At 50.6% G+C, this 13,000-nt stretch overlaps 1 protein-coding gene across 6 annotated transcripts in view; it reads right to left on the bottom strand.

Annotated features, from left to right (window-relative positions):
* Positions 1-13,000, bottom strand: part of Foxp1 (forkhead box P1) — a 516,185-nt gene that overhangs the window by 64,901 nt on the left and 438,284 nt on the right. For 4 of the 6 annotated variants that reach the window (XM_078033591.1, XM_078033596.1, XM_078033593.1 and 1 more), the window contains 3 exons: positions 12,337-12,426; positions 7,190-7,343; positions 1,734-1,935 (listed from right to left, as the gene is read on the bottom strand). In XM_078033591.1, the coding sequence (XP_077889717.1) occupies positions 1,734-1,935; positions 7,190-7,343; positions 12,337-12,426 (446 nt within the window). The remainder of the gene's footprint in view (positions 1-1,733; positions 1,936-7,189; positions 7,344-12,336; positions 12,427-13,000) is intronic. The other 2 variants (XM_078033595.1, XM_078033597.1) reach the window with 2 other exon arrangements.

Below are 13,000 nucleotides of genomic sequence, written 5' to 3'. Positions count from 1 at the left end.
ACAAGGAAATCTTACAGGCGAGTCCCAAGTTCTGGTGGGAACATATTTATTATTCTCATTTCTGCTGTTTAGGCTCAAACATAATACCTGTGTGTGCGTATGCATATGTGTAGCTGTGTGTCCCTGACAAGGGATGCAGTCTGAGAAGTGTGGTCGTTGGCCCCTTTGGGGGTGTGTGAACATCACCAGTGTACTCACACAGCCTGCCTGGGCTACGTGGGGTCACATGCGCAGCACAACCCATTGCTCCCAGGCCCACAGTGCATGAGTTTAGCCCAGGCACAAGAGAAAAGACGCATGGGAGACGGGGTCAACATGAGGTTTGAGCCTGCCGCTGGCTAACATGACATACTATTCATTGTCAATGATGTCTTTTAATAGGTAGAAGGAGCACACTCTAAAATGGTGATTGACGAGTATAGCAGAGGAAGTGTAACGGTACCACTCATCACCAGCCAGGACTGCGCGTGGGTAACTGCATGTGTGTTGTGTGTGTATGACTGGCATACACTGCTGTTGACTCTCGTGTCCCCACAACACCCAAGTAGCGCCCTGTGGGCTGGCCCCGCATGGCCATGAGGCATGGGGTGGTGGGAATTTTTCCTCCTTTATAATCTTATGGGACCACTATTATATATGTGGATCAGATCTTGACTCTTTATATAAACAGATGACTATCTTCTGATATAAAGATATGTACCTGATTACACCACTGGCCTTATGATGCTCAACACCATGAGAAAGATATGAAATCATGTTTGCAGCTGCTTAACTGAAATATATAATTCATATTTTTATGGAGTCATTGCTATTTAAGAACAAAATCCAGAACTTGCTTCTTCCTGATGGAAGCAGCATTTACTATCACATCCTGCTGTTTAGGTCTCCTCTTCTGTGTGTGGAAGCTGTGTGTGTGAAACACACAGGAAACAGTTTAGAAAAGAGTAAGCTGGAAAGAGCTGTCAATCTTAGGGGCGCTTTCTGCTCAGGAAAAGCACCCTGGCAGCTCGGGGAACACGCCTGGGCGGAAGGAACCACGGCAGGGATCAACAGCTTGGCTTTCCTAGAACTTCTTGTGCACATGACGTCCTCCAGGCCTCCGAGCCAACCTGGGCTTCCGTGAACACACATGTTGAAAACTATGAACTCGTAAGCTCAGGGCAGGAAGGCAGCAGGAGAGAGGCGACCCTGTGACCACCGTGCTGAGGAAGCTTGGGTGCAGAAACAAGGCCATCTGCACCCCTCCAGCTAGGTCTACACGCACGCACCATGTGCTTTGGGGACACACCGAAGGCGAAGACGGGCTTCCCACCTTTACAAGGGCAGCACAGCCTAAAGTAAGTCCTGTTTCTCAAACCACGATGCGAAATCGCCCACAGCAGATGCGCCTGGTACCAGCAGGTGCTCGGTGCTCACAGCCCAGAAACTGAGCTTGACCAGGGGAGAACTTGGCAGACAGAGGACCTGGAAGTCTTGACATCTAACCCAATGAGACACTCCAAGACTTCTGCCTGGCCCTAAGCCCGTGAGATCTACAGCCGTACTAATTCCATGTTGAAAAGGTGAAAACAATTAGATGCTCACACCCACACCATAATGAATACATTGTTACGTAATTACAGGCATGTTCAAGACACACTGATCCAATTAGGGAGCCCTGGGCCAGGTGGGGTCAGGCCACCTGCCCTCCCAGGCCGCAGCCAGCCTTCTGCGGGGCCCAGGCCCCTGCCTACCTTTCCCTCTTGGGCGTGTGCACCGAGAGCTGGCCATTGGTGGAGGCGTGCGGGTTCATCACCAGGGAGGCCTTGGCGGGGGCGGAGGAGGACACACAGGTGGTCAGGTCCAGGCTGCTGGGGTTGTTGCTCGTGGCTTCTTCTGCAGTGTGCACACCCGTCACCTCCTTCCAGAGCTGCTGCAGCTCCGTTGGAATCATGCCTGAAACAAACAAATTGGATAATTAAATCAATTAACAGCTAATTCCGGCCTCTTCAAACAGTAATTAAATCAAAGAGTCAGTAAACAAAGCCTAGTGTTAGGGGTTTTTTTGGTGTGTGCAGTTCTTTTTTCCTCCCCTCCCCACCAAGGCAAACACGGGAGCACCTCCTCCCAGGAGCTGCAGGCGGAAGGGCCCTCGTCACACGCAGACCAGGGACAGGGGCCCAGCAGCTACTCTGCCACAGTAGCACCCGCCTCCCTCCGCCCAGCTGCTGCTTCCCAATTTCAGGAAAAGCCTGAGGACGGCACCTTATCTCCAGACACAAAGAAGGGCCCAGAATGAAACTGTTCAACTACATTCTTATGACAATACGGGCCACAAAATGAATAATTTTTGTGCTTAAGTCTTAAATGATGACAAATAGCTTTGTTATTAAATATAGTTTTTATTAATCACTTTTAGACATAAATTATGAATTCATATCGTCTTCCTGAAATGCTTTTCAACTTTTAACAGTCAAATTGATTATACTATGATTATTTCATTAACACACCTATCTTCCTCATTAATTTTGGTTTCTTGTACCACATGCTTAATTGATGGATGTGTCTACTGAAAAACTGTATAACTTTTTACACAAGTAACACTATTATTACTGTCATTTCTTAAATCAATGCTAATGAACCATCGCTGAATGAAACGAAGATGTAAAATAAATTTGGGGCAATAAAGTTGTTCTGTTTTGCAAGGGGGTCAAAGTGAACATGGGTCTAAAGGAGTGAAGTGGCACCAGTATTTTTCCCAGGAAGAATTACAACCAGGACACACCCTGACGATTCTGGACTGCTGGTCTACCCTGGCAGCAGCCCCTGTGGCCCAGCATGCCCAATTTCTACCTCCATGCATATTCCAGGGCATGCACACGCGCAACCGCAAGCCTCTATCGGAGCTACCAGCCACCAGCAGCAGCCGCTTCCTCTGGAAGAACCCCAAAAAGAAATCACACCCCTGAACCTCGTCAGGCAATTCCGACTTAGACTCGGCCTAGTGGACGGCTGGTCATTGTTTCCACTCAGCATAACAGCCAGCGGGCGAAGCCGGCCATTTTCTGGGTAAGTAGCAGGAGCCGAAAGAGGCATGTTTCTTACCAAACTGAAGGTATTGAATTAAAGGAGAAGGCTGTGTGCATTATATTCATTTGAAACACATAATAAAAAATGCCAAGGTCTAAATTTAATTTATTTTTGTCATTTAGAATACAATGGAGAGATAATCATCTCAACGTGATCAGCCAAACATCTTTACTTTGCTAAACTGTTAAAGATTTTAATTATGCCAGCATTGGAGAGCGCTGGTCTAATGAGGCGATGGACTCCAGAGAATCCGAGTGGTTAAGAACTGTGAAATGAGTCTGATAGGATTTTTTTATATTCACCGTGGATCGTTTGCATATCAAAGAGGAGTAAATTATTGCACAGCAGACCAATAACCTTCCCCGCCTTTCCGCCAGGAACGTTAACAAAAACAGTTGGTCTCTCCTATCGGTTCTTCGAGAAAATGTTCAAATGCCCAAGTATTTGCAATTAATATATATCATAAAGGCGGCTTCGAAGGATACATGAAGTGGTCAGATGTTCCTAGAGCGCATCCTCCACAGCCGAATCCGTTTCCTTCCCCCTCCATAAAAATCAAATGCCAATTATATTTTGATGGATTTTGTCCCAAATGAGCATTTAGTTATTAGGCATATTCAATTATTACTTGTCCCCTGAAAATTAAACCTCAGAGGCAAATTAAACAAAGGGAAAGGCCACTATACCATCCCTCGTCCGGTTTTGCTGCATCTGGGCTATTATTTCCAAACACTTTCCCAAGTGACAGGTGGGACATGCCAGTACCTGGCAAGTCCGCCTCTGCAGTCTGCACACCAGCAATTACCTGCGAACACGGCTGACCCTCAGAGCCACGTTCGCTCAACTGAACCAGCAGCCCGCGGGCTCGTGTGCTGACAGTGTGCTCACCAGAACCACATGAATCCATGCCTGTTTCTATTCTCTTTTGCAAACACAGGAAAAGCACCAATCGCCTGTTTCTCCACTCAAGCGAGTTGATTTCTGGGGTCAGCTGCACGGGAAGGACACTGGTCTAAGGGCTGCGTGGAACAGCACAATCCCAAAGCAGTCTGCAAAGTGGGCAAAGGCACTGGGGCGAGGGCTCCCCACTTGTTACACCTGCAGGAGCCAGGGGACGCAGCTTCCTCCTCCGGGGGAGAAGGGTAAACACTAATGGGCTGCGTGACCACAGAGCTGTTTCTGGGTCAAATCTCGATGTGATAATTACATTTCAGAACCTTCTCATCGGAGCCGGCGAAAGGCAGGCAGCCCGATCCTCCAGCAGTGCTGCTTCCGCCAGCGACGGTCAACGGCTTGCTCAGCGGACTCCAGACACCCTCTACTAAGGGTGCTGGCCTTCCACAGCCCAGATCTCAAGGCAGAATTAAGACAAGAAGGCAGGCGAGGAGTCACTCGTCGGACTAGGCGGATACCCAACTTCTGGAGAGCCCCCATTTCTTCCAAATGATGGATTCATAGGACCAAGAGCAAACCCATTAAGAGGTACGTCACCAGCCCACAGCTTCCCCTGTACCTGGAGAGTAGGTTTTAAAAATTAAACGGTCAGAAAGCTAGTGGACGAGTCTTTGTATGTGACACCGCAGGTGCTCAGGAGGAGCAGAGAGAACAGGTGAGACGGGTGGGCGGACCCTGCCCACGGAGCAAAGGCCCCACCACAACCTGGAGGACAGCACAACCCCCTCCAGGGGGAAAAATAGGGCCTTCAGAACGTGGCTCTCCATCCTCATCCTCTCACGCGTGGCCACCCTCAGCAGGCCCACGGTCAGCCGTGTGCAAGTGCGCACGCAGGCTTCTCCATCAACGGACATCCCGGCATCGCCACCCAACTCCTGTGCCCTGGCTACATTTCCTTCCTTCCTTCCTTTCCTTTTCCCCAGGACATCCAGTCCCTTCATTATAAAAGAAAATGCAGGCGCGGGCTTAAAAAATGTATGTTGTGGGGACAGTTGACAGATTACTGCTCATGGAACTCAATTTTACCACCCCAGGTATCACTGGCTCAAAGACAAACAGAGTTGATCAACCTTTTCTGTCCTTGTACATCCATACCCAGGTGACCATGTTCAAGCAAGCAGAAAGTTGATTTAAACCTCATAATGACATCAGTTTTAAGCCATCATCTCTCTGATAAAAAGGAATTGTCTTGTAGTCCACACGACTGAATTCTCAGGCCTCCGTGGCTGAGGGGGCAGGGGAGACAAGCCCGGCTCCTGATCCACAGGAGATGGCAAGAGTGTGGCTCCAATTCCTGCAAGAACTCGACCCCAGAAATATCTGCCCGTACAGCTGTGCCATCGTGGCGCACACAGGCACCCTCCAATGCCAAGCGAGCGCCCTCCTAATGTTGCAGGGGCTTATAGTTACAGCAGACTGCTAAGCAGATCCATCAATGCCACCCGTGAATTACCTGCCGGTGTCTGATGTGATACTGCAGAGATTACACTCCATGCACCACCACATTCATTTCTTGCACATTATGTATGAGCTTGTCTTGTCCCTGCCCAATTGCCCTCTTCTGGACAGCTTAACTGATATACTATAACAATGAACCTCGGAGAGCAAACTTCACAGCCTAGGAGCAGAGGGAAAGGGAGACAGGGTGAAGCCCGAGGCCAGGAGGTGTGAAGGAAGCCCATCTGACCCTGGGCAAAAGCTCACAATGCGCTACCCCATGGCCTTCCTTTCTCCTCCTGTGGCGCAGTCACCAAACCTGCCCCTCTGAGGGCATCCGGGGAAGCGCTGATGAGGAGGCACCAAGTTGAACAGGGGGCGCACAGGTGTGGAGGGCGAGGGAGAGGCCGCAGTCCACCTTCAGAACAAGGAGAACCCTCGGGGACAGAAGCTGGGCGTCGCCGACTCCACGGGAAGATTCAGATACAGCCCCGCTTCAGCTTCACTGGCTCCACTCGCCAGCCACGGTCACCAGCCAACAGCCCCGCCTAAGAGGACACCAGGAAGACCCCACATTTCTAGCCTTCTTCAGATGACAACTGAGCCTGAGACACCCAAAGCTGTGGCCTGCTGCCTTGGAGAGACACATCAAATCTGCTGAGGCTCGGAGGACCCAGGGCTGAGGAAGCCACTGAGGTCTGTGGAGCCAGGAACCACCCCCCTCCATGTCCACGGGGCCACCTCTGGATGCCAAAGTCCCTTATCTAAATGGTGGTCAGCTTGCAGGCAACCTAGGCATCGTACTCATGCTTGGAAGTACCTCCAGGTCACTGACACCTACTGCAGCGTATCATGACATAAACACTTGTTCTACTATATGGTGAGAATAAGGAAGATCCTGTACATGCTCAGCAGAGGTGCTCTTTTTTTTTTTTTTTTAACTGAATATTTTCAATCCATGCTTGGTTGGATCTGCAGATGCGGGACTTACTAATGTGGCCAGCCAAGGACATGGGCACAGGTACGTCACCTCCTCTCTCCTCCCCTGAATAACCACTTGCCTTCACACATATGTAAAAGCCAGAGCGGCTTAAGCCAACACCCTGAGTTTCCCTCTTCTTGTGATGTCCAATACCCTCGGGATGAAATGTCAGCGGCTTTGCAGAAGGAACTCATGAAACCTAGGAAACCTTTTCATTTTCTAGGAACCCATGACTGAGGAAGAACTGGCAACAGAAAGGGCACCTGCTCTGAAGAGGGCGAGAACCTGCTCCACACCACAGGCCAATGAAAAAGGAGAGAAGGAGAGAAAACATGACCTTGATTCTCGCAACTGAACGAGACCGAGTTGAGTGATTGACAGGGGAACAAACACAAATTCATGCCTAGATATTTAAGAAATGGCATGTGTGTGAAGCACTGCTGGGTCTGAAATACAACGAGCCACATGACATAAAATGTGTGTTAACATGACTAACAGCAGCCTCTGAGAGGAGACTTCCTGGTTCCAAACAGAAATGTCCCCAGAGTTGCTGCAGTGCTCCCCGAGGGACCAATACGCACGGTGCTCCCCCAAGTGCTCCTCTGGCCTCAGGGACCAGGCCCCCAGGACCTCCTGCAGCCTTGCTTTCAGTCTGCACACGCGTGTCTCGGAGGGCCATCGCCCCCAGACACCTGGCCCCTCCGCCCCGAAGCCTGCGCAGGGCCGCCATAGAGACAGGGCCCATACCTTGAGCGAGAGGCTGGAGGGGAAGGGCGGGCTGCCCGGGCTGGATGGTTAGGAGGCCTTGGCGCTGCAGAGACAGGAGGTGCTGCTGCTGGAGCTGCTGCATCTGTAGGAGCTGCTGCTGGAAGGCCAACTGCTGGGTGGCCACCTGCTGCTGCTGCAAGAGAAGAGGAGAGACGTGAGAGGCCATTCCCAGGCAAGGACAAGAGGGCAGCACCCCAATCTCACCGCCATCCCCGAAACCCAGGGTGGCTTGGGCCCAGGGTGGGTTCCGCGTCAGCCACCTCTCAAGAGGAGCTGCCTAGCGGGAGGGCACTCCCTCTGATGGCTGTGCCTGCAGGGACCAAGCCCTCCACAGCGGCTCCCCCTGCAGCCCACCTCGGGCAGTCGGGAGCCAACCTCTGACCTGAGGCCTGCAGTCACCCACCCCAGCCTGGGGGGCCTTGAACCCTGAGCCCGGGGGGTGCAGAGGAGCAAGGTGAGGCCCTCTCCGCCTGCACGGGCAGGAGCTTGTAACTACTCTGTTTATCACTCCTGACATAAATGAATGAGAAGAAATCAGACCTTTGAAGAAGAAAAACTTCATCTAATATTGTTAATTAGCCATGACAAACGATGAAATAACATTGTAAATCTTTCATAGAAACAGCCGCTAGATTTTAATTACACACATTCATAATTTACCAAACAACACCAAGGCACTTGACTGCGAGTGCCGGATAGGAGCGGCTCGAAGCTCAGGCGCCTCAACTTGACTGTGGCCTGGGAGGGCCGGGGCCTGCTCGCTGGACCCGCTTGGCGGGCGCCTGCTTTGTTCTCAAAAAGAAGGGGCTTTAGGACACGGGCGAATCTTCTTGTTGATGGGTCGTGATAGGAGGAAAACTTCTGTTGTGTAAAACATCAATACAGCATTCCTGTGTTTAGCAGGCCTTGCTCCAGCCAAAAAATTAATGTAGATTTCCTCAGTAATTATCTCAGTGATAGAAAGATAATACAGTGCGGTAGTATAATAAATAGAAGGAAATTATCTAATATCCTTAATCTGCGAGGAATCATTTCGAGGTGGAGGGCCCGGCCACACCAGGGCTAACCGTCAGAAAGGGAAATTAACCCTTCCCAAACTGGGGCCAAAAAGAAGGAAAAAGAATTCCTCAAGAAAAAAAATCAGAACTTTTCCTGATTCTGACTCACATTCAAGAGACCAGGGAGGTCAGGAACCGGGTGGGCTGCCCACGCTCGCAGAACCTGCGTGTTCCCGTCAGCGACAGGACCCCCTACACAGGGCACTCACTGCCTGGATCCGGGACCCCACCAAACGGCGTGCGCACCAAGACCTTCCAAGGCCAAGTCCAAAGAAGGAGAAAAATGGTGGCTTCCTTTCGGGCTCCACGTAGATTCTTCCACAGTAAAAACCCTCATTCTCCTATTAGCAACCAATTTCAGACTTACTACCATGCCACTGAGAAAGTTAATTGAGTTTCACTCCAAAAAACAAATTCTATACCACTAACAACAAAAATTTAAATAAATTTAAATGAAAAGCCCGTGTTTTCATTTTAAGAACAGCATGCATAAAATGATCCAATTGTCTTCACCCTTCCCAAGTTATCACATTAATGTAAAACCCAATGATAGTTATATTCATGTCAAAATGATTTTTTTCACTTCTTCAACAGATATTAACTCACGACATTATAAGGAAAAAAAAGGGGGGGCAGGGAGGGAGAGAAGGACAACGTGGACACTACAGGATCGAGGACTGAGCCCTTCTTGAGGCAGAGTGTGCTGGGGGCCGGAGGCTGGGACGGGCCTTTCCTGTCTTACTGTAAATGAAATGTTTAAAACATCGTGTATTTATACAAAGTGACTGATGCCTTCTCTGTTGTCTCTGGCCATCCCTAGGAAAACCTCACGAAAGCTGTGCACGTTTGAAAAGCCAGGATATAAAAGTATACAAGGCCCATTGTCCAAAGAAAGAATTTAAAAGCAACACTGGTTGCCAGACTTTGCTCCCCACCCAGTTACCAAACACAGGATACGAGTCCATTTGTTTACTTCTCACAATTGAATGCGCACAAAAAAGGTCTCCGCACAGTCCCCCGGCAGGTCAGTGGGCAGCGTTAAAACGCAGAAGGGCCTGATAAACCCTGCCTTTCGGATCCCCTCCCTGCGCGCCAGTCAAAGGTCTGGTTTCCCTTTTTCGGCTACTCCCTAGGCCTAACATAAACCGTCATAAATGCCTGGGACAAACCGGCCTTTGAAAACAATCAGGCGGGCCTACCTCACCGGCACTGGACGCCATCTTTCTCTGTAGCTTGATTTCATATTACTGGGCCCTCCATTTTCCACACCAGTCCCTTCCACGGCTGTGCGGGGCTCCCTCTGCCTCCTCCCACCATGAGCACCTATCTCCTGAGCAGGGACCTGGGTCTAACCCAGCGTGCCGCAAGGCTGCCCAGGGAGACATCTCCAGACCACCTGAGGCAACCCGAGGGCTTGCTGCAGGTCATCAACAGGGGGACGTAACACTCACGGCACCAAGTTACGTGCCACTGATGAGTGGCTTGTGATGTGCTTGCTCCACCTGTCAACCTCTAAGTTCAAACCCTCCTAAAAGCACGACCAGCATCATAAAATTGCTACCATGTGGTGGCATTTCGTTCACCCCCAAGGGACCACCACCTGCAGGATGAACTTCAGGAGACCAGCCCCGACCCCCCAGGGAAGGAGGGACCTACTGACTAAGTCCCACAGCACCAAGAACCGGGTCAGCACCGAGCCAGGAGACCCATCCACTCCACCGGCCTCCGCCCCCCACGGGAGACTCTAGGCCACAACTCTCCTGGGTCACCTCTGCCTGGGACCTGGCGCTGTGGACAAGGGGCAATGCCGTCACAGTGCATCTCCTCGGTGGACACAGAGCATCTTCTCCCCGCCTCCCTCCGTCCCTGGCTCAGCCATCACCCCCCTCTCTCTGCTCCCCTTCCTGACAGGAGCAATTTTGGAGAGTGAACTTTTATCCTCCTTCCTGCCCCGTAACTTTCCCTTTCTCGTTTCTTCGGAGGCCCTCGGAGCTCATCTGAACTTTCATGTTCTCCCAGCATGAGGACGAGGATTCCAAACTCTGTCTAACAGACCAAATAAGAGGTTAACAAGAAGTGGCAACAGAAAGGGGGAACACAGTCCCCGGTAACTGATAAGAATGACAGTGGCAGCCCTTTATTGTTTGTCTTCAAATATAGAGTTAAAGATCTTTAAAAAACTAAATTTTGATGCCTTTGAAAAGAAAGAAGCACAAAATAACAACAGGGGGTTATTGCCTGTGAGCCACAGGGGAGAGTCTCCATAATTCTTATTCTCCCTTTTGAAGGCTGTTAGAAATCTGATTCAAAAAAGCAACAGCAGAAGGGAACCCTCTCGAGGCTGTAACCATTTCCTGTGATCATGCATAATGTGCTTCAAAAGTGGGTTTTTACCAATTCTGTTGATCAATTGCCCCCCTTCACACCCCTTCTTTTTTCTGCTGTGTTTACATCTGATGTGACTCAATGACAAGCACTGTCTGAGACTGTGAAACAGGGCTGTCATGTTGATTTATGGGCGCATCAAACCACAACTTGTCCAAACTGAAGCTCGCAGTTCATTAATTAGAGAGTTGTGACTTTGAAGTCAGCTTTCAGACTGTGGTTTTTAACATTTGGCTTAATTTATATGCTCTTGAATGTGGATCTCTAAGGAAAAAACTGAAATTCCCTTCTTGTCTTTGAACTTCTTTTGACCGCACAATAATCATTTCTTTGTCCAGAGTGATGCCTGCAATCCCAGAGTCATTAACGCGCATTGAACTGCCACTGATGAGTAAGCCCTGCTGAATTAGAAAAACAGCCAGCAAAACAAAGCTGAGAGCCTTGTGCAGTGATATCTCACAATTACATGCCTTCCCTCCCTGCGCCATTTCCATTTTAATTACTGTTAGTCCTTTAGATTTACATTTTAGACACTTTTTAATCTGTTCCCTATTTTATTACAGCAGCACCCGGTAGCGCCACTGTACTGAGGGTTGTGTCAGCAATTTCATTTCAACCCCGCCTCCCCTTCACCCCAAAACTGCCCCTGCTCCGCGGGGGGTACAGGAGGCTGCTGAGCAGGGCTCAGGCGAGAAGCTGGCAGGGCGCAGAAATCGGACCCAGCCCGCGAGAGGGAGTGGCTGGCACACGGGGAGTAGGTGACTCCTGGGTGCGGAAGGAGTGCCACCGCATCTGTGCTCATGGGAGGGACGGGGACGTGGGCAGTCACCTGGTAAGGCCCTCTGCAAGAACGGGAGTGGCCAGCCACTGAGAGCAGCAGCAGGGAGGCCAGAGGAGGAGGTGGGGCTGCCTATGGAACCACAAGGAGGTGACCCAGGAGGTGGCCAGCCACATGTGGGAGGAGGAGGGTGTGGGAGGAGGTGGGCTGGGTGGGCAACTCTGAAATGGGTCCCGGGTGTCCTCACCAAGTGGTCCTCCAGAGGGCGATGCGGAGCCCCAGGAGGGCCGCACCAGGCCTGCGGCACCCAGTGGGGTGGCGGGCCTCATGCAGACACCTGTGACCCCACAAAGCACAGTACGGAGAAGCTACTGTACCACGAAAACCCTCAGCCAGGATCTCGAGACCCCCGACTTCCCTGGGCCTCGGCCACTACAAGGCGGAGAACTGTGGGGAGAAGCTCAAACAAGATGGGGACATTGAGTTTTCTTCCAACTCTTGTTGGTCTGTCCAGCCTCACAAAAGCTGACTCTTGTGACAGAAGAGGCCATCGCTGTAAGGCCAGAGCCTCTGGAGCTGGAAAAAGAAAAATCAAGTGTCCCAGAAAAATGCCACAGACAGCGCTTCACCCCCAGCTCCAGCCTGAGCCCAGGGTGCTCGGCCCAAGACCCCTGTCCCGGTCCCCACACAGGCAGGCTCTGGAGCAGCACTGGGAAGATAAGTGGCAGGAAGCAAATGGAACCGAGGAACCTCAGACAACAGGACAATAACTCTGGGTCTGAAAGCCGAGAACCGATAGAGTCAGCTCAGTTGCGCAATCACTTAAAAGATGAATGACAGTTTAACAGCCACTAGAGAGTCCTTGGGGAGCTGCGGTTTGAAGGTAAAATATGTATTGTCGGTACCTCTTTAGGCTGCTTTCCAGCATGCTGTTGTTGTAGAAGTTGAAGCTGCAACTGTTCCTGTTGTTTTTTATAAAACTCTTGAAGCTGCTGCTACAAAGGAAAGAGAGGACAGGACGGTAAGTGACGGAGGGCAGTGCCGGTCCACTGTCCCTTTCGGTGCCGTAGACAAACTGTGTTCTGAAAAAGAGCATTCTTCTATCTGTAATGGGCTGACCTTTAGTTTGAAAGTCGACAATAAATTCCGCACACGCTGACTATTCTTGGCATTATTGTTTGAGAAGTAATCTCAAAAATGGACTGATGAAAAACATACCATTTTCTACACAAACTAATTAAAATAAGGCAAGCGATGACCTTTGAGAGTACAACAAAGCCAAGATGCCCTTGCTGAGAGAGTCTGGTGAGTCTCTAGCGCATCCAGACAGTGGGGGTGGGCAGCGCGGAGCACCGGCCAGCACGGGAGCTTCCTGTCTGGGGTCCCTGCCACCCCTCGCCCGCTGCGGTACTCGGTCTCATCCCTTCGGCTCAAGTGTCCACGAGGTCTGAACATCAGGTCCCCATGGCAGAATGACAGCCAGAGGTTCATCTCAACATGAGCGCAGACGGAAGAAGATGAAAAGTGCACCTTGAAATCAACCAACTCCAAAACACTTCTTTGTATTAC

The sequence above is a fragment of the Ictidomys tridecemlineatus genome, chromosome 16 (assembly GCF_052094955.1).
Source record: "Ictidomys tridecemlineatus isolate mIctTri1 chromosome 16, mIctTri1.hap1, whole genome shotgun sequence".
NCBI classification, from domain to species: domain Eukaryota; kingdom Metazoa; phylum Chordata; class Mammalia; order Rodentia; family Sciuridae; genus Ictidomys; species Ictidomys tridecemlineatus.
This window is presented reverse-complemented; position numbering and strand designations above follow the sequence as displayed.